General features: G+C 37.6%; 1 protein-coding gene across 1 annotated transcript in view; it reads right to left on the reverse strand.

Moving 5' to 3' along the window:
• RAPGEF5 (Rap guanine nucleotide exchange factor (GEF) 5) overlaps window positions 1–18,295 on the reverse strand; it is a 245,155-nt gene that overhangs the window by 32,393 nt on the left and 194,467 nt on the right. The window contains exons 12-17 of the mRNA XM_011944171.1: window positions 14,882–14,960; window positions 10,391–10,535; window positions 8,555–8,652; window positions 5,851–5,881; window positions 4,806–4,884; window positions 2,335–2,484 (exon numbers count right to left, since the gene is read on the reverse strand). Of these exons, the coding sequence (XP_011799561.1) occupies window positions 2,335–2,484; window positions 4,806–4,884; window positions 5,851–5,881; window positions 8,555–8,652; window positions 10,391–10,535; window positions 14,882–14,960 (582 nt within the window). The remainder of the gene's footprint in view (window positions 1–2,334; window positions 2,485–4,805; window positions 4,885–5,850; window positions 5,882–8,554; window positions 8,653–10,390; window positions 10,536–14,881; window positions 14,961–18,295) is intronic.

Genomic DNA, 18,295 nt, shown 5'->3' on the forward strand with positions numbered 1-18,295 from the left:
GATAATTGACCCAAATGCAAAGTGTTGTTTTGAACATTTCTGTTTAATACAGAGTACACAAATAATAATCTAATATATTCTTTATGGCCCAGCATTATAAAGATCCACAGTACTATAATGTTGGGCTGGTGACATGTATAGTGGATGGTGTCACACGGCCGGGTTCTGAAGTTTCATCTCCTGGGTTCCATCTGCTCCTTCTTTGTTCAGCTATGATTTCCTGCAGCCCTTTCTGTGCCTATGTATACCTTAAATCTGAATTTATGAGAGCCATTCACACTTTATAGAATAAAATGTCATAACTTTCTGATAGCATTTTTCTATTTGCTGAGAAATATTTTTCCCCTTATTTTCAGGTTTGTCACTACACTATGAAAGATTAAAACTGATAGAATTTTAACCTCTGAATAACTGGGTAGTTTATTGTTACTACATACATATAACTACCCTGGATAAAAAACAGCTAAAAACCTACCAAAGCTATGAGAATGATACTATTATTCCTTTTAAAAAATCCATAAAACCTCCAACATCTCTGACATCTTAAAACTTTTTTTTGACAAAAATAAAGAAAAAACTCACCATTTCTTTTTGAAGTAGCACTAAAATATAATTTATTAAAAATGATGTAATTAGAACAAGGAATGCATTAAGCTCTTGAGTTTGTTTTCTTCGTTAAAACATTGTTTGGGGGATAAAAAGATGCAGGAAGAAAGATTCCCTACAGACAAAAAACAAAAAGGGTAGAGGATGGAAAATAATGGCACATTGCCAAATATGTGGGATAATTCAAGAGATACGCTGATATTTCTAGTGATGATTAGCAATGGGTCTATACACATTACAATGCTATTGCCCATCCTGATGAATCTAATTTAATAGAGTGTGAAAATGGTATTTCACAGCCACCAAATAGATATTGGACAGTGAAAGAGCCGCTCATTAATTGCCAGCTTCTCATGAGGCCCTGGGTTGACTCTCAGTCAGCTCCCAAAGGAGACGGGTCTCAGTTTTCCTGCAAAGTTCATTCAGCTCTTCCTTCTCTGGCACCTTCTGTCTGAATGGGGACCCCAGGATCACTCTCTGTAATGGTACTACCTTGAGAGGCAGATGCTCAAGCTTAATACTGCTTAATTAAGCAGTATTGACAAAGCTTAATACTGTTTAAAATCCTTTTATATTTTTGGTCACTTGAAAATTAAATATACATTTATCATACCTATTTGAAATATATTATCAAAAATCGAACCACTTTCTGATTAAAATTCATTTAGCCCATATGTTTCTCAAATTCTTTTATCTAGATCATGTTTTGCTAAGATACACAATTAGAGCCCTGGGAGAGGGGGGAGGGATTCTTATGTATTAGGCCGGGGGAGAAGGGCTTTATTTGCATATGTAATCAGCCAGCTTGTAGGACCATTTTACCTGCCTGTGAGCAACAAAGCCATAGGAACAAGGTACTTTACCCTCAAGTACAGTCTGATACTCATTTTCCAACTGGAGAATGATAACAAAGGGTAAACAGGAATGTAGTTTATCTGCTCCCCTCCTCCGCCCGCATCTCTGGTTGATTAGTCCATACAGTGCTCACGTTTTTCAACTACTGATGCTAAGTCACTTTCTTTGTATTTTTTCTCAGGGTTAAGGAGATATTAAATAAAGATTGCAAACCAAAAAAGGAGGCCAGCAACACAGATCTGACAGGCTCCAGTGAAAACGAAGGGGTCTGTTCAAGCCGCACAGATCAATAGTGTCAGCTTGTAATCTGTGTGATCTTATTCAAAACAGACAATAAACCATTCTCTGAGGATAAATAAGGCCCAACAGAAGGAGAAGCTGTAACCAGGCCTCACTCCCCACGTCCACCTAAAGGAATATTGCCGTGTCAGCTTTCAGCTTATTGTACAGTTTGTCTTTCTTTCAACAGGGAGTCTTTAACTATTAAACTGTCAGCCCTCAATAGGACTGGTTCAAGGCCATCTTTCCTTTTTTCCCCCCCAAAGTAATTTCACTCTTTAGCAATTTCCCAAGTTAATTTAAATAGGAAAATAGAAGGCTTATCTAGAGTACAAAATATGAAAAGCTTTGTAATGTATTTCAAAACACTGGCATGCCTCTCTATTCAGTTCTTGGGGAGGAAATTCAGTATCCCACAGTACCCAACTGTTGTCATGGAAACACTTCTGGTAGGCAGCTTCTTATTGTTACTGTGGTCATCCAGCTGCGGGCCCAGAAGGGAGGAGCTGCACTTTTACTCTACAAAAATGCCAACTCCCTCCTTTTGAAGGAGATCAGTGAAAGATTAATATTCAAGGGTAGAAAGCAACTTACCTCCAGAGAATGTGATGGCCACCAGAGCCAGATCCTCTTCGGCATACTGGATCTTTTCTGCCACGAATTTTAGGATCTCTTGGGCTGTACTGGAAACTTTTGCCTTCACACTGACATAGGAGTGCTCTGTTATATACACGTGGCAGAAAACTGCACAAGTGAAAAGAATTGTTTGGAAACAGAACAGTGGTCATGAGGTATAGACTTTTCCAAATCAAGGCACCTTGATCAACTTTTCTAAATCAACCCACCTTGCCATTCTCTTCAGTATAACACATATAGAGTTAGATTTTTTATATATGCACACGAGCGCCTGAGGGTATACGTCTATGAATGTGTGCTTGCAAACACATGAAACTCAGATGTTATAAAGCTAGCCAACAAGCACAAGTAGTATTTAATCTTTTCATTCTGCAATGAGAGACCCGAGTCATACAAGTGTGTACTCATTGTAGAAACCATCTGACCATAATACAGTGGAATCTGTGGTGCACAGACTGTATTTTTAAGTCCCTTCTTTGACAGTTGCCGAGATCTCCCAAAGATGCATATTAAAGTGTCTAATTCATAAATTTTTCCTTTACACTCCATTTCAGGAAAATCTCAGTGGCCCAATCAAGAACACCGTATTTTGCTATTAGAATTCTCATAAGTTTATCTAAAAATCTGTCATCTGCTTTGGTTTTTGAGTTCAGCTTTCTCAATCATTTAAGACTGACTCCATTTCTCCCATCAAGGTAGTGATGAATTTAGTTTCCAAATGGAGGTCACATTTCTAGCCTTTTTAATTTCCTTTTTTATTGTCTGTGGTGCTAATAATTATTACTAGGACATTATCACTGTCAGGGTGAATGGGTCCTGAAAAATGTTTTCTTTATGATATTAATAGCAGAAGCTGTTTTAATAGCAATAGAAGTAACTGACACATTGCCTCTTATATCAGCTACTATAAATGTATAAAATGCACCAGCTTCTTTCCAGTAGACAGAAGGACAATAATATACTTAGATATTCTACTCTTTGGTGTTGCAAAAAAAATTGAGAGTGAAGCTTCTGGAGAAATTTTATATGCAGTTTAAATGTCACCACAAAAATAAGCCCAGGAATGTTTTCATAGAAATACAAATGAAGCAAGAGTCAAACTATGAGTTTATATGTATAGAACCTGAAAGTAAACACACCACCAGGAGACACTTGACATATTTGGTTTGGTTGGGTATGTCACTAAAACAATAGCATGTAACAAATAGTTGTTTTGTATTTTGCCAACAGACTAGCGAGAGAAAAAAAGGCTTTCCTCCTTCCATAGAAAGATGGAATTTTTAAGCAAGGCAAAATCTGTCTATAAACTACTATATGCAGGGTAAGTTTACATCTTGCTAAATAAACTGGTAAACAAAAAGAGGCTGGGGGCCTTGAAATACTTTGCCTTTTTGCAGCTCAGCTTGGAAAACTATATGATGAAACTTCAAGACAAATGGGCAAGGAAGGTCAGCAACAAAGGAATTAGGAAGTTAGATAATTTTGTTTTCTCTTTTACTTGGCACGGATGACACTTAATATGAGTCAACAGAACCATCTATCAGCAGCATTATATACAAACACTATCTGAAGGAATAAGCATCTTTGTGGCTTCTTTTACAAGTTCCAGAAATCGGGCAAATATTAAATGATCACACTCAGAATTTCAGCATATGAAGAAAGATGAGTCAGAAGAGAGAGTCTGTGAGTCACAATTGCAATAAAATTTTAATTTGCTGTGTTTTCCAGCTCTGCACTTGACTCAACCTCTATCTAAAAGGAGAAAACCATTGTTAATATTTCTTGTTCCTCCTTAAAACATTAACATAGAAAAGCACTTCAGCATCTTCAGGGTTCTAAAAAGGTGTTTCCCCTTGTGTTGGATGAACAGCCCTCTTCAGGGGAAGCCATGAGCCTCTTCCACAAAAATAAGCAGTGACTGAGGACACAGCAGATGGGCGGCACTGCCCACACAGCCTGACCTTGCAGGAGCTTCTACCGTACAGCCTTCTCTCCATTATTCTCTCTAAGAGTTTCTTCTCGTGGACTGAGTCATGGACTGACTCAACCCAAATATGCACATTGACTTTGGTGATCCTTCCAGTTAGTCATAGGCAATGGGCTGATGAAGGCAGGGAGAAAATGGTTCTAGGAGAAAATGGTGAGTTTCCTGTTTATTTTTACCTCTTCTCAAAAATGCAAGGAGGCTCTAGGCATTGTCTCCTTTCCTTGCTTCCCAAATTATAAGCATCCTTGGTGCTTGGGACAGTATTATGTGATCTAAGAAAACTATAATGCTCAAAGAAAGAAAAGAAAAACATGCTATTTGATGCTAACATGCTTATCTGACAGCTAGAAATGAAGGTTAGTCAGGCTGATACGCCTATGTAGGAGAAAAATGGTGGCTAACTGCTACCTACCCCCAAACCCTCACTTCAAACCATACTCACTTTCCTCTGTTTCAGTCACAGTTCCTCTATGCTGGAGCCAGTTCTCCTTAAGACTGAATTGGTGGAAAAGGGCTTTATTCTGTGAGATTGGAGAAAGAGAACAATGAATGAATGCATTCCTGCCCTTTGGAAAACCATAGCTGTTTACAACATGTTCCAAAAGAGCCAGCCAATTTTTTTTTTTAAATATGAAATCCACCCATCCAATCTTAGAGAAATAAACTGGGAGTCGCCCCAACTAATGCAAATGGTGGTGGAGATTCTGAGCAATCCGATGGGCCTGGGCTAAGGCCAGCAGCAGGCCAAAAGTCCTTATACAATACCCTGCAACATGACTTTTCACATCTAGCTATTACAAACATCCATAGTCTCCTGAGATAAACATCATTTCCTCATTCCAACATGAATCTATAAGGCGTAGTTATCACAATCTGATCCTCTGCTATTACTTTCACAGAAGCAACTTTGAGATGGTTTCAATACCTCTGCTATAGTACAGTGACTTTCCTAAGGGACACAGGCATACTGTTCATTATGATTATCCACCTGATACAGCTGTGTCTCCAAAACTTGTGCCTGATATCTCAGTCCATATTTCCCCCTTATCAAATTGGACTGAGAACACATTCCCACTTGCTACCTTCTCTTTCTGTTGTATTAAAAGTGCAAATATTTTCCTTATAAGACTTCTTTCCTCTTAGAGTCAAGATTCCTCCTACCTGGATTTTTTTTTTTGACATAAACATCTTAAAATTCAAATTTATATCACTCCAGGGATAGCAGGAAGCCCTGAGACTCTAAAATGCACCACAAAACCAGCAGAATGTCAAAAAGTCAAGGGTACACAGCTAAAATCGGATCTGCACCAGCACAGGAATAACTAAAGCAAAGCAGGAAAGCGCAGGGAAGCTGCAACCCCAGGCACCCCACCTTGTCGGGTTCCGCTCAAGGCAGTATTCATTTTAATTTTGAAACACGCCAAGGGAGGCAAGGCAAGGTCTCCAAACCAGATCACCTAATTTTAGGTATAGAAGCATCTGCTTACCTTTTTTTGTGGTGAATATTCGTCCACAGTGCTGAAAGGAAAAATGGCAAGAAGTCAGTCTTTGTCCCAAACCCAGAATAATGCAGTTATTGTTATGGAAGACTAATTTTCCAGCACTAGGCAGAGGATTTTGCTCTTTAAAAAAGATAAAACACAGTATTCATTAATTCACTATGTACAACACACTTGACATTGGGCTCTGAATTTCAAATGAGCCAGGAAGTAAAGAAGTTATGGATTCAACAGATGTATTTTGCCTTCTACCCACAGAAAGTGAAGCTCAGAAGTGAGGGAGGAACTGGATCTGCTCAGTCCATGGGAACTCAGTCCAGAGAAATGAGGATTTAAAAAAACTGCAATATTCAGTCCATAGACATAAGTTTTCTCATACAGTGATAGTGATAGATTTTAGGTGAAATTACTGCTATTTAGATAGCTAAGTCATTCAGCCAAGGCACATCTTCTCTAGGATGTGTCTCTGTGTAGTGGAACTGGGAACACTCTGCCCATCTCTGATCATCTCCGCAGATTCCCACCTTCAAGTGCCCTCTGAACGCCACCTCCACTTACAAAGGAGCCAGTACCGGGGCCAATTTCATACATCATTAGGTGAACTATAAATTAAAGGTATGAGTCTTGCTCTCAGAAAGGAACACTTTCTCCTCTATTTGTGTACTGGGGCTAGAGAAAAAAAAAGTCACGAGTTTTACATTTAGGGCTTGAATCTTATTCTAGAATCTAAAGCTATTTCATAATCTTATAAAAATAGGCAAGAATCATTTCTTTCTTTCTTTCTTTCGTTTTATTTTTATTTTTTTTTTTGAGACATAGTCTAACTCTCTTACCCAGGCTAGAGTGCAGTGGCGTGATCACGTTCACTGCAGCCTTGACCTCCAGGGCTCAAGTGATCCTCCTGCCTCAGCCTCCCAAGTAGCTGGAACTACAGGCATGTACCACCATGCCCAGCTAAGTTTCTATTTTTGGTAGAGGTGGGGTCTCACTATGTTGTCCAGGGTGGTCTTAAACTCCTAAACTCTTGGACACAAGTGATTCTCCCACCTCCACCTCCCAAAGTGCTGGGATTACAGGTGTGAGTCACTGTGCCAACCAAGAATCATTTCTTTACGTCATTTTCTTATTTTATTCTATTATTTACCATTTTTGTGTAGGTTTTTAAAATGGAATGTATTAAATTTCCATTAATGTATTTGATGAAATATGTTCACATGTATTAAACCATGAATTAAAGTTTCCCAGCTATAACAGGTCTGCCTCATAGCACAGAGCAACTTCCATATGGGGGATTATTTTGATGACAAGGTTGTCGCTTTTTTCCTTGTTTGATTTCATTTATTAGTTCATATTTTCATATAAGTCTTAGGCTATGGAAACTTAACATAATGTACACTGTAATAAAAGAAGATCACCAACATTTTCAACATTCATCTCTAAGGTACTGTGCTAACTTGCACTTTACTTTCAAATCTCTCAATGTAAGATTTCGATGATTGAGGACTAAAGTATACACACAGTTTGCTACCTAAGATTAATTTATACAGATGTTTCACTTGCAATGAGATCTCCCTTTACTAAAACTAACTCAAGCTTTAAATCACAAATTAGTCATCTGAAAGGCTTGAATTAACACTTTCCATGAGAGTTGCAATTTGTGACTGTTGAAATCGTAACAGAAGCTTTTGACAATAAATGTGCTTTATGTTTACGAAATATACACTGTAAATCAGACAACAAGTTTTCCTTTTCGATGAACTCTGTGGCTAAATCTGAAAACTGAATGACTTGATGTTTTCTTTACCAAAATTAGTAAGGGGACTTAATGGTAATATCACTAATAGTAAAGTTGGGTGTTGCCAATCTGAAAGATTAATGACAGATACCTAGGGGACACTTAGACATGCCAAGAGTCATTGAGTAAATGGCTCTTTAAAATCTTTCTAAATTGATAAAGAAACCTCAGGGAACCCATAAAATTGAGCTTTTAAAATGCTCCACAGGCTGGGTGTGGTAACTCACACCTGTAATCCCAGTACTTTGGGAGGCTGAGGCAGGCGAATCACCAGAGGTTGGGAGTTCAAGACCAGCCTGGCGAACATAGTGAAACTCCATCTCTACTAAAAATACAAAAAAGTAGCCAGGTGTGGTGGTGCATGTCTGTAATCCCAGCTACTCAGGAGGCTGAGGCACGAAAATTGCTCAAACCCAGGAGGTGGAGGTTGCAGTGAGCCAAGATCACGTGGCTGTATTCCAGCCTGAGTGGCAGAGTGACTATACCTCAAAAAATAAAATAAAATAAAATGTTCCACAACTCCCTGAGACCTATTTATTAAACTTTTCCTCCCTATTCCATAGAGATAGTTACAAGCCCCAAAATGACAAGTTACATAGACTTTTAAAATTAAGTAATAATTTACTAACTGGTTTTATGCACCCGGTTGTTATGGCCCAGGCTGTTTTTACCATATAAAACGGGGTTAAAACAATAGTCAACGAGCTGAATTCCGTGTTCTTTCATTTTGAGTTATAAGAACAAAACACACAATTTACTACTAGAAAAGCTAGGGCATCAAGATGAATCTGAGTCAAAATGTTCAAAATCAACTTTTATGTATAAGGCATTCCAAATTCTATCATATTTGCTGCTGTTTTCTTTCATTAACCATAATTAGGAAAATGAAATACTTACTGACGACGGTGCATTCCAAGTATCTTTTGAAATTCTTTCAATTCTTTCTCAAGTATTGGATATTCATAAACATCATCCAGTACATTCCTATATATGGTCTGGAGAAAAAAGACAAATGACAGCTGAGTGGTTGAATACCCATTTTGTAGGGATTAAGACTCATACCACGGCTATCCTAACAGAGGAAATAAGGAGGGATCCAGGACAATGCGCAGGTTTCACCAGGTGCCAATGAGATCCAGAGTGGGATCATAACTCGTAGCTTCTCTGTCAACTGCCATGGCTCTCCATCTGCTTTCAGGGCCGTAGGTGGAAATTCTGGAAAGAGAACTCTAGAGATCTCTGGCTAGCTGGCTACTAGAGATTTCCATGCCCATTCTATACCTTAAAAAATAATAGGCCAGGCGTGGTGGCTCACGCCTGTAATCCCAGCACTTTGGGAGGCCAAGGCAGGCAGACCACGAGGTGTCTGGAGTTGAGACCAGCCTGACCAACATGGTGAAATCCCATCTCTACTAAAAATACAAAAAAAAAAAAAAAAAAAAAAAGAAAAAATTAGCCATGTGTGGTAGTGGGCACCTGTAATCCCAGCTACTCGGGAGGCTGAGGCAGGAGAATGGCATGAACCCAGGAGATGGGGCTTGCAGTGAGCCAAGATTGCGCCACTGCACTCCAGCCTGGGCAACAGAGCGAGACTCCACCTCAGAATAATAATAATATTGGTTGGGTGTGGTGGCTCAGGCTGTAATCCCAACACTCTGGGAGGCTGAGTAGGGAGCATTGCTTGAGCTGAGTACGAGATCAGCCTGGGCAACAAAGCAAGATTCTGTCTCTACAAAAAAGAAAAAACTAGCTGAGTGTGGTAGTGCACGCCTTTAGTCCCAGATAGTCGGGAGGTTGAGGTGCAAGGATCTCTCAAGCTCAAGAGTTTGAGGTTGCAGTGCACTATGACTGCGTCACTGCACTGCAGCCTGGGTAGCAGAGCAAGACCCTGTCTCAACACACACACACACACACACACACACACAATTCCACATAATCATTTGGGAGAAAAAAGTCAACTGAATTAAATTAAGCAGTTGCTTTGAAAACAACATGAGTTTAAAAGAGTTGGTTAGACTCGTAAACAACTGGATGCCTAAATGACAACTAACTGCTGAATTCAAAGTGGTTTCCTTCATGAAAGGCTGAGTCTATTTAGGCAGTTGCCTACTCTGAACTAGAACTCTTCCTTGCTAGAATTCCATTCCATTCCTTCTCTGTCCTAACCTGTAGATTTAATATGATTTTGGTGGCAAAAGTAATCCAACTGTCTTACTAATCATCTCTCCAGATAATCATCTGTGTTGAAAAGATATTGAAGCCTATTAATTAGAAAAAATAAATCAGTTTGTCTCACTCTAAATGTAAATCTACATTATATCTATTTACACATTATTGCTTAAAATTCTCAAAGTATACCACGTCTGACAAATGTTTCGTAGAACATACATTGTCAATATAGTATTTAAATCATAATGTTTTACGTAAATATTATATATAGAGGACTGGTTACTTTAAACTTATAATGAATATCAACATATTAAGCTGTATCAAATTTTGAATGTTTTGGTTTACCTTCCTTAATTATTTCATTAGCAATCAAAATTTCCATGACTTTTAGATATGGAATATCAAGCTTCAGAATTCAAAATAACTTATATATTCTCTGAATCACAACTTGACTATCACAAGAAAGTTGAATGACTGTTACCTACAAATGAGATTTTTAAAATGCATGACTAAAAATAAAATTAGTTATTTTGCATCAAAGAATACCTGGAAACGTTGGATTACCTTTAAAAACATTTTTGAATGTTCATCTTCATGTAACCAGTCTTTGTACAGAGCAATCCACTGGGAAACAAGATGCAAGACTTTACGTTTCCTACGAGGAACATCTGAGTTTTCCTCTTTGCCTTGATACTTCTTAGCAGAATAGGTGCAAATGGTTAAGAAAAAATTATATTGTTGAAAATTTAAAAATATGAAGACATCCATTTACTCTTATTTTTACAAAATACATGAAGGCATACAAGTGTATAAACAAGCAGGAAGAACAGAATATACATAGGGAGAGCAAAGGGTGTGCACTGAAAAGAGCAAAAGTAAACTGAGGAAAATGACTGAAGTATACTCAGTGGGCAGCCAGGAAGTAAAGGGTCGGGCCATTTCACTGGCAGCTGCTGACATGCTTCCATAGGCAACATGTGGTTAATGCCAGCCCGAGGAGATAGTAGGTGGCCCATTAATTTCAACAGTGACTCCAAGAAGAGAGCTCGCCTCAGTACACAGGTGAATACTATTTCAATACATTTTAGGTAAGAATGAGGCCAGGTGCTGTCTGGTCCTCAGAAATTCACATTCTGTAAAACCAGGTGCTTCTAAAGTAGTTCCAAATGAGTATAGATCTCTGGAACACAATTTGTAACATGATTCAAATGCCCACTCCTAGGAATTTACTTAAGAAAACATTGGATACATGTGCAAACACAGAGATAAAAGGGACTGCTAATTTTCATTTTGATTAAAATAAAAATAATGGGAAATAACCTAAATGCCTCAGCAACTGGGAACGGTTGACTAAGTTATTACATATCCATTTAATGGACTATTCAGCAGCCATAAACATGATGGTCCAGTAGTACATTTACTGACAGAGAATATGCACAATGTATTGTTGAGTAGAAAAGCAAGTAAGAAAAGAACATGTTAGGATGATCTACTTCTGTTAACAATGTTTATTTATATGATTAATCTCACTATCTGGAGAGATATATGTTAAATAGTTAACAGTGGCTTCTCAAGGTAATGAGGTTTTAGAGTACATGAATTATTTTTATTGTACTTATTAGCATTTCCTAATTTATATACAATGACCATATGTTAACTATGCTGTTAAAATTACATAAAAATAACAACCTCAAAGGCAAAGTGTTTAAATGACTAGGAATGCAACAGCAGCTTGGCATATTCTACACCGATCTATTCTTGTTGTTTCCAAAATAATAATTTCTGAGTGTCTTGGACACATTAAAAAGATGACTAGGAATAGGGAATGCTATGACATCAAACACTTGAGGGTTGTTGGACAGGATTATATATTCTTTAACACTGATATACAGTTGCAAAATTGGAATAAACTTTATGTCAGGCTTTGTAAGTATTTTAAAATACAGTTTAGTCAATGTCTCCCCATCCTGCAAAAATACATTAAGACCACCTTTGATTTCCACCTGTGAAATAAACTCAGGCAAACACAAAAAACGTTGCTATTTCTTTTAGATTTTCTCTTGAAAGGCAAAATATATTAAAGATTTATCTAGGCCAACCATGGTGGCTGATGCTTATAATCCCAGCACTTTGGGAGGCTGAGGCAGGAGGAGTGCTTGAGCCCAGGAGTTTAAGGTCAGCCCAGGCAAGAAAGTGAGACCTCATCTCTACAAAGAAAAATATTAACTGGGTATGGTGATGCACATCAGTAAACCTAGCTAGTTGGGAGGCTAAGACAGGAGCCTGGGAGGTTTAGGCTGCAGTGAGCCATGATCAAGCCACTCTACTCAGCCCTAGGCAACAGAGTAAGACATGTCTCAAAGATTTATCTTACATTATTTCCCCTTAAACAAATGTTCTTCTCTTCTTTTCCTGTGAATATAATACCTTCACTAATATAAAGAAATCAAGAAAATTAAGAAATGCGATTTTTTAGGTCATCATGTATAAATGAAGATACGAACTTTGTATTCAAGCTGCATATATATGTTCTACAATTATGGAGTAGTAGAATAAAGTAACTGCAAGAAGCAACACTTCAACCATTCTCCATTCATAGACAGTTATCTGCTGTACCTTGTTTTCCTCCCTGCAAGATATATTTTTAAAATATATTTACTGGTTAAATTTGCATTTGTATTAATCTGATTTCCAATATTAGGAAACAGACATTCTTTTACATTTTGTCTATACCAGATTACACTGATTTATAAATTTAGCTGCAGATAGAAATAGTGGGAAGGCATGTGGTGAGAGTTATAACTTCTATGTAATGCACAGAATATTAACTGGCCCATAGCTATGAATTTAATGCTCTTTATGATGCTATTAAATACTATTACAATAAAAATACTTATCTAAAATATCTAAAACCAGCACAAATAGCTTTAATCTATAAATAATGTTTTAAAACCATTGGGGAAAAAAACAAATAATTTAGACTACTTCTAAGAAGTTGGTTGTAGGGGAATATGCAACACATCTTCACTAAGATGTGCATAAAAATACCTCACATTAAATATAGATTCCGTTTTTGTTTGTGGTATTTCACAAAAGGCAGAGTGCAAATATACAGAAACAATAATAAAGAAAGACTTCCGGCTTAAAATGTTTTAGAGTTCATGGGTTTTGATTATTGGTAAAAAGGCTGATAAAAATCTGAACCAAAGTTTTGTATATAATGTCTTAGTCAAAGACTCAAAACATATATATCAAAGTTAAGTTCTAGAGATTGTTTAGGGACATCCTATAGTACATTAAATTATTAAATGATAATCACAAATAACATTAGGATCATAGTTAAAGAATGTAGTTTAAAGGCATCTTCTTTATTATAAGTACATTTTCTATTACTTGATGGATGAATTGTTTTAGAAATATGTTAGCATTAAAATGTAAATGAAATTAGCTCACAGATATTTTTCCAAAACACTTTTGAAGAAAGAGATGTTCAAAATCTTATCGTTATTGCTAAATGTGGAGCCAACACTCCACTTGAAAGCTGTGAAGGAAATCTGCACATATTATTGAAACTTTCCAAATTCAAAACTAACTAACAATGTTTCAAGATCAACTTTATGAACTGGTTCTAAAAAGTGGCAAAATATCTACTATAGCTTTGTTTGGTCATAGGATATAGTAAAGCACTACAAAGTAATCATCATTTCCAGTTATATATATATATTTTAAGAGAGATGCTACTTTATGCCCTTTATGAAATTTTAAAGTATTCTTTTAGGTGGGAAAATGCTGTAAAGTTGGGAGATGTGTAACAATTATTTAATAAAGAATATTAAATAAGCATTATCATTAGGTCTTTTGTTTGCTTGTTTTTGAAGGCAGTCTCCCTCTGTCATCTAAACTGGAGAGCAGTGGCGTGGTCTTGGCTCACTGTAGCTTCAACCTCCTGGGCTTAAGTAATCCTCCTCCCTCAGCATCCCATGCAGCTGGGACCACAAGCACATACCATCATGCCCAGCTAATTTTGGTATATATCTATATCTATATCTATCTATACCAAATATCTAGCTATATACCAAAAATATATATATTAGAGATCGCATCTCACTATGTTGCCCAGGCTGCTCTTGAACTCCTGGACCCAAGCAATTCTCCCACCTTGGTCTCCCAAAGTGCTGGAATTACAGGTGTGAGCCACTACATCCAGCTGTCATTGGGTCTTAATAGAACTTTAGTATATACAAAAGCAATCCATTTTCCTTAAAATTTTCATGTGGTTTAGAGGGGAATCTTCAGTTTCATTTAATAAAAACAGTACAGCAACAGCCTATTTAAACGCTTAAATGCATCTGAATACATTAAATACTGTGAAGCAAGAAGACCACTTGGAGACTTTCAGTAACTTTACACGGCTTTGTTTTGTGGTCTTTGAATGATCCGATGTTGCATCTCTTCTAGTTAGTGAATAAAATTATAAGGCTTCCTTAACTGGTCATTAACCTTCTAATCACATCCGTCATTCTAAGAGAGCATGCAGTGACAAAGCTGTGAAAAGATGACAGAGGATTCCAGGGGCTAGGTTTGACCTCCCATGTGGGGGAATGGCCTGTCTCCCCTGAGACATTTGCCAGGAACATGATATCACATATGTGCATTTTCCTTCACAAGTGGTCTGACACTTAACTAACTGATTCTCCTTTAAGTCCATTTATTCCATGATCTTGCCATTCCACACAGTCTCTTGACTCTGGGGTTTACCCAGCAGGCCAATTTTGCCTCCAGATTTCTAAGCAATCATAAGGCACAGATATGAAGCAAACATAATATAAACAGTATAATATAGCCACAACATAGAATGTGAAAACAGCCGTTCACATTTCCAGTTTCCTCTATCTATCTCATTTCCTCTTCTACCTTGGATATCACTACATTAATATTTAACATATCCACACTCTACTGTGGGGTTGAATAAATTAAGGAAGGCAGTTAATTCCTAATGTGGGACATCTGTCTGAGAGGAAGTGGTCACAGCATCCTGAAGATAATGAAGGATATTGCCTTAACAGAGCCTGGCACAAGTCATCAGTTGTCATGAAGACAGTGTACGTGAGAAGGAAGTCATCCAGGAGGGTCTCTGCAAAGAAAAAAAAAAAAAAAACAAGTAAGCAAAGAGGTGGATAAGAAGAGCAGCTGCTTTCCAGGCCCCAGAACCATGTGCATGGCAGAAATATGATAAATTTTGATGGCTGTAGGAGGGATTAGAATAGGAGAATTTTAGCCACGAAAGACATTATTTATTAAAATTAAGATATGAAAAACTCCTTATATCAAATGCCTCAAGCAATAAGATACTTTTGTTGCAGAGCTCTCTAAACATACAATTTTGTTATCATCTTGTTTTCCTGAAACCTCATTTATATTTGTGGGTAAAGATGATACAGAAAACCAATGCATAAATAATGTGCATTAAAAAATAAATTTTACAAGATTTCTGAGGTATACACTCAAATCCTATAGGGAATAAAGCCCTCATGTGTTAGTAAATTAAAATTTTTCCAAAGCCATTTACTTAAGTCTAGGGCAAGAACAATGAATAATAAAACCCAGAAGACACGTATCAGGTTCCAAGGCCATTCACCTTTATCTCTTAAATGCATCTTTAAGAAGTTGGGAGAGTGATGAGTGATTTTCTTAGTCTTGAAGAGAGACAGAACTGAGTCCAGTTAAAATTGGAGAGCAGGTACAATGTATCACAACATACTTCTTCCTAATTTCTTTTTTCTACCAACCAAATCAGGTTACATTGTTATCATCTTTGTGTTTTGAGTGTTCTTGGAAGAGTTCAGTTTGTATACAATATGGAATTGCTAAAGAGGCAAACACTGACCTTCAATGTAATTTCCAATATGGTACAAAAGATTATTGTTTTCCAGCATTCATGGTTTTGTTTGTTTGTTTGTTTGTTTGCTATACAGATTCTGAAAGTAATTGAGTGGTATGAATTAAAATACTATAATCAAAATGCACTTCAAATAAAAGTAGTGATTTGGCAAAGCAGTTTTTGCCATAATAGTCTTTATCTAGTCTCCTTAACTTAAAATTCATTTTACTATATGATTTAATCTTCATGTTTTACATTCCAGACATCACATTTTTAGTTATATAAAACAGTAATAAATTATTAGAGTAATTAGCTTGTGTACTGTTGTTATGGACTGAATGCTTATGTCCTCTGCAACACTCCCACCCCCACCACTTTATATGTTGAAACCTTACCCCCAGTGTGATGTATCAGGAGGGGGTATTTGAGAGGTAATTAGGATTGGATAAGGCCATGAGGGTGGAGCCCTCATGAATGGCATTGCTCTCTTTATAAGAGTCCTGAGAAAGCTCCTTTCCTCTCTCTACCACACAAGGGTACGAGGAGACTGTGGTTTATGAACCAGGAGACTGTGGTTTAGTCACCAGACACTGAATCTGCCAGCACCTTGATCTTGGACTCCCCAGTCTCCAGACTGTGAGAAATAAATGTCTGTTGTTTAAGCCTCCCAGGCTATGGTATTTTGTTATAGCAGCTTAAGCTGACTAAGAAATATACTCAATAGTGCTTATGCTCTCCAAGATCTACACCTTATAGTGATGATGTGTAAGTAAAAATAATTGCCCAGTATAGAGCCCTATAGCTCTACATTGAAGACTGGATGAAAGAAAATCTCCAGAATATTTAGGAATAACCAGTAATATTTACTTTAAAAGTTAATCAGAAAAACAAGGTTATATTTATGAACACAAAACTCTGATATAAGAGGTTGTGGATGACATCTATAATTCTATATTAGCTGCAGAGCATAACTTATTTCTGCTTGGTTGCAGAATATCAAGGTAATCCTAATCTACATAGGTAAGTGGTTGCAAATGGTAGTTTCTTTAAAAGCTTGCTTTTTAATTGCAAGATGCCCATAATTAAAATGAACCAAGGGTGTTAATGAAGAGTATTAATGGAATTTATCTGAAAGATATTTTATCTATAAGTCATAGTATTCCTTGTCAAAATAATAAATTTGACAAGTTTTCTTATTTGAAACATGTTTTTAAAAGTCTAAACTTACATTGTTGTATCACACTGCAATATGTTAGCAATCACTAGTCTAACTTACTATTTACTCTATAGCAAAAGCAAATTCCTAAACAGATATACCTGGGCCTTGCTGGGCATAAATGAGAGCTAGTACAAAAAAGCTGTGGTAGTGTGCTCGATCCGACAGTGTTACATGTATGAGCGGACACGCACAGCCTGCGTACGCAGAAGAGCCATGGGCCCCCTACTAGAGTCTCTGTTCATGGACGTTTCAAATATATGAACAAGGCACGGGAAGGTTTACTTTACTTGTCTCCAAACAAGTTAACCTGGCAGCTCAAGTTAATCACTGGTCATCCTAATGAGAAATTTGGAATATATAATGCGTGCCTTTCATTACAGTTTTTAAAAACAATTTCAATTGGCCGGGCGCGGTGGCTCAAGCCTGTAATCCCAGCACTTTGGGAGGCCGAGACGGGCGGATCACGAGGTCAGGAAATCGAGACCATCCTGGCTAACACGGTGAAACCCTGTCTCTACTAAAAAAAATACAAAAAACTAGCCGGGCGAGGTGGCGGGTGCCTGTAGTCCCAGCTACTCAGGAGGCTGAGGCAAGAGAATGGCGTAAACCCGGGAGGTGGAGCTTGCAGCGAGCTGAGATCTGGCCACTGCACTCCAGCCTGGGCGACAGAGCGAGACTCCGTCTCAAAAAAAGAAAAAAAAAAAATCAGTTTCAATTAAAATTGATCACTTGCGTATTAGCTGGCAACCAAGGATATTTTGGAAATACAATTTGAAAACTATCCCTCTGGGATTCTGTTGAAGAGTAATGTTTACAAATTACAACATTTCTCTGTGTTAAATGTGATTGATGGAAATCTTCAACCTTTCCTGTCTGATTAGAAATTAAGCTGAAGCTGGCCAGGTGTGGTGGCTCACATCTGTAATCCCAGTACTTTGAGAGGCTGAGGTGAGTAGATCACTTGAGGCCAGCAGCTAGAGACCAGCCTGGACAACACTGTGAAACCCCATCTCTACTATTAAAAAAAAAAAAGCTAGGTGTAGTGGTGCACGCCTGTAATCCCAGTTACTAAGGAGGCTGAGGTGAGAGGATGGCTTGAACTCAGGAGGTGGAAGTTGCAGTGAGCCAAGATCATGTTACTGCCCTCTAGCCTGTGCAATAGAGTGAGACTCTGTGTCAAAAAAAAAAAAAAATTAAGCTGAATCTTCCCAGACACTCAGGAAGCTGAGGTAGGAGGATGGCTTGAACCCAGGTGGCAGAGGCTGCAAGTGAGCCAAGATTATGCCACCGCACTTTAGCCTGGGCAACAAAGAAAGAGTTTGTCTCAAAAAAAAAAAAAAAAAAAAAAAAAACAAGTAAGCAAAGAGGT

This window comes from Colobus angolensis, unplaced genomic scaffold, assembly GCF_000951035.1.
Source record: "Colobus angolensis palliatus isolate OR3802 unplaced genomic scaffold, Cang.pa_1.0 Scaffold229, whole genome shotgun sequence".
Taxonomy (NCBI): domain Eukaryota; kingdom Metazoa; phylum Chordata; class Mammalia; order Primates; family Cercopithecidae; genus Colobus; species Colobus angolensis.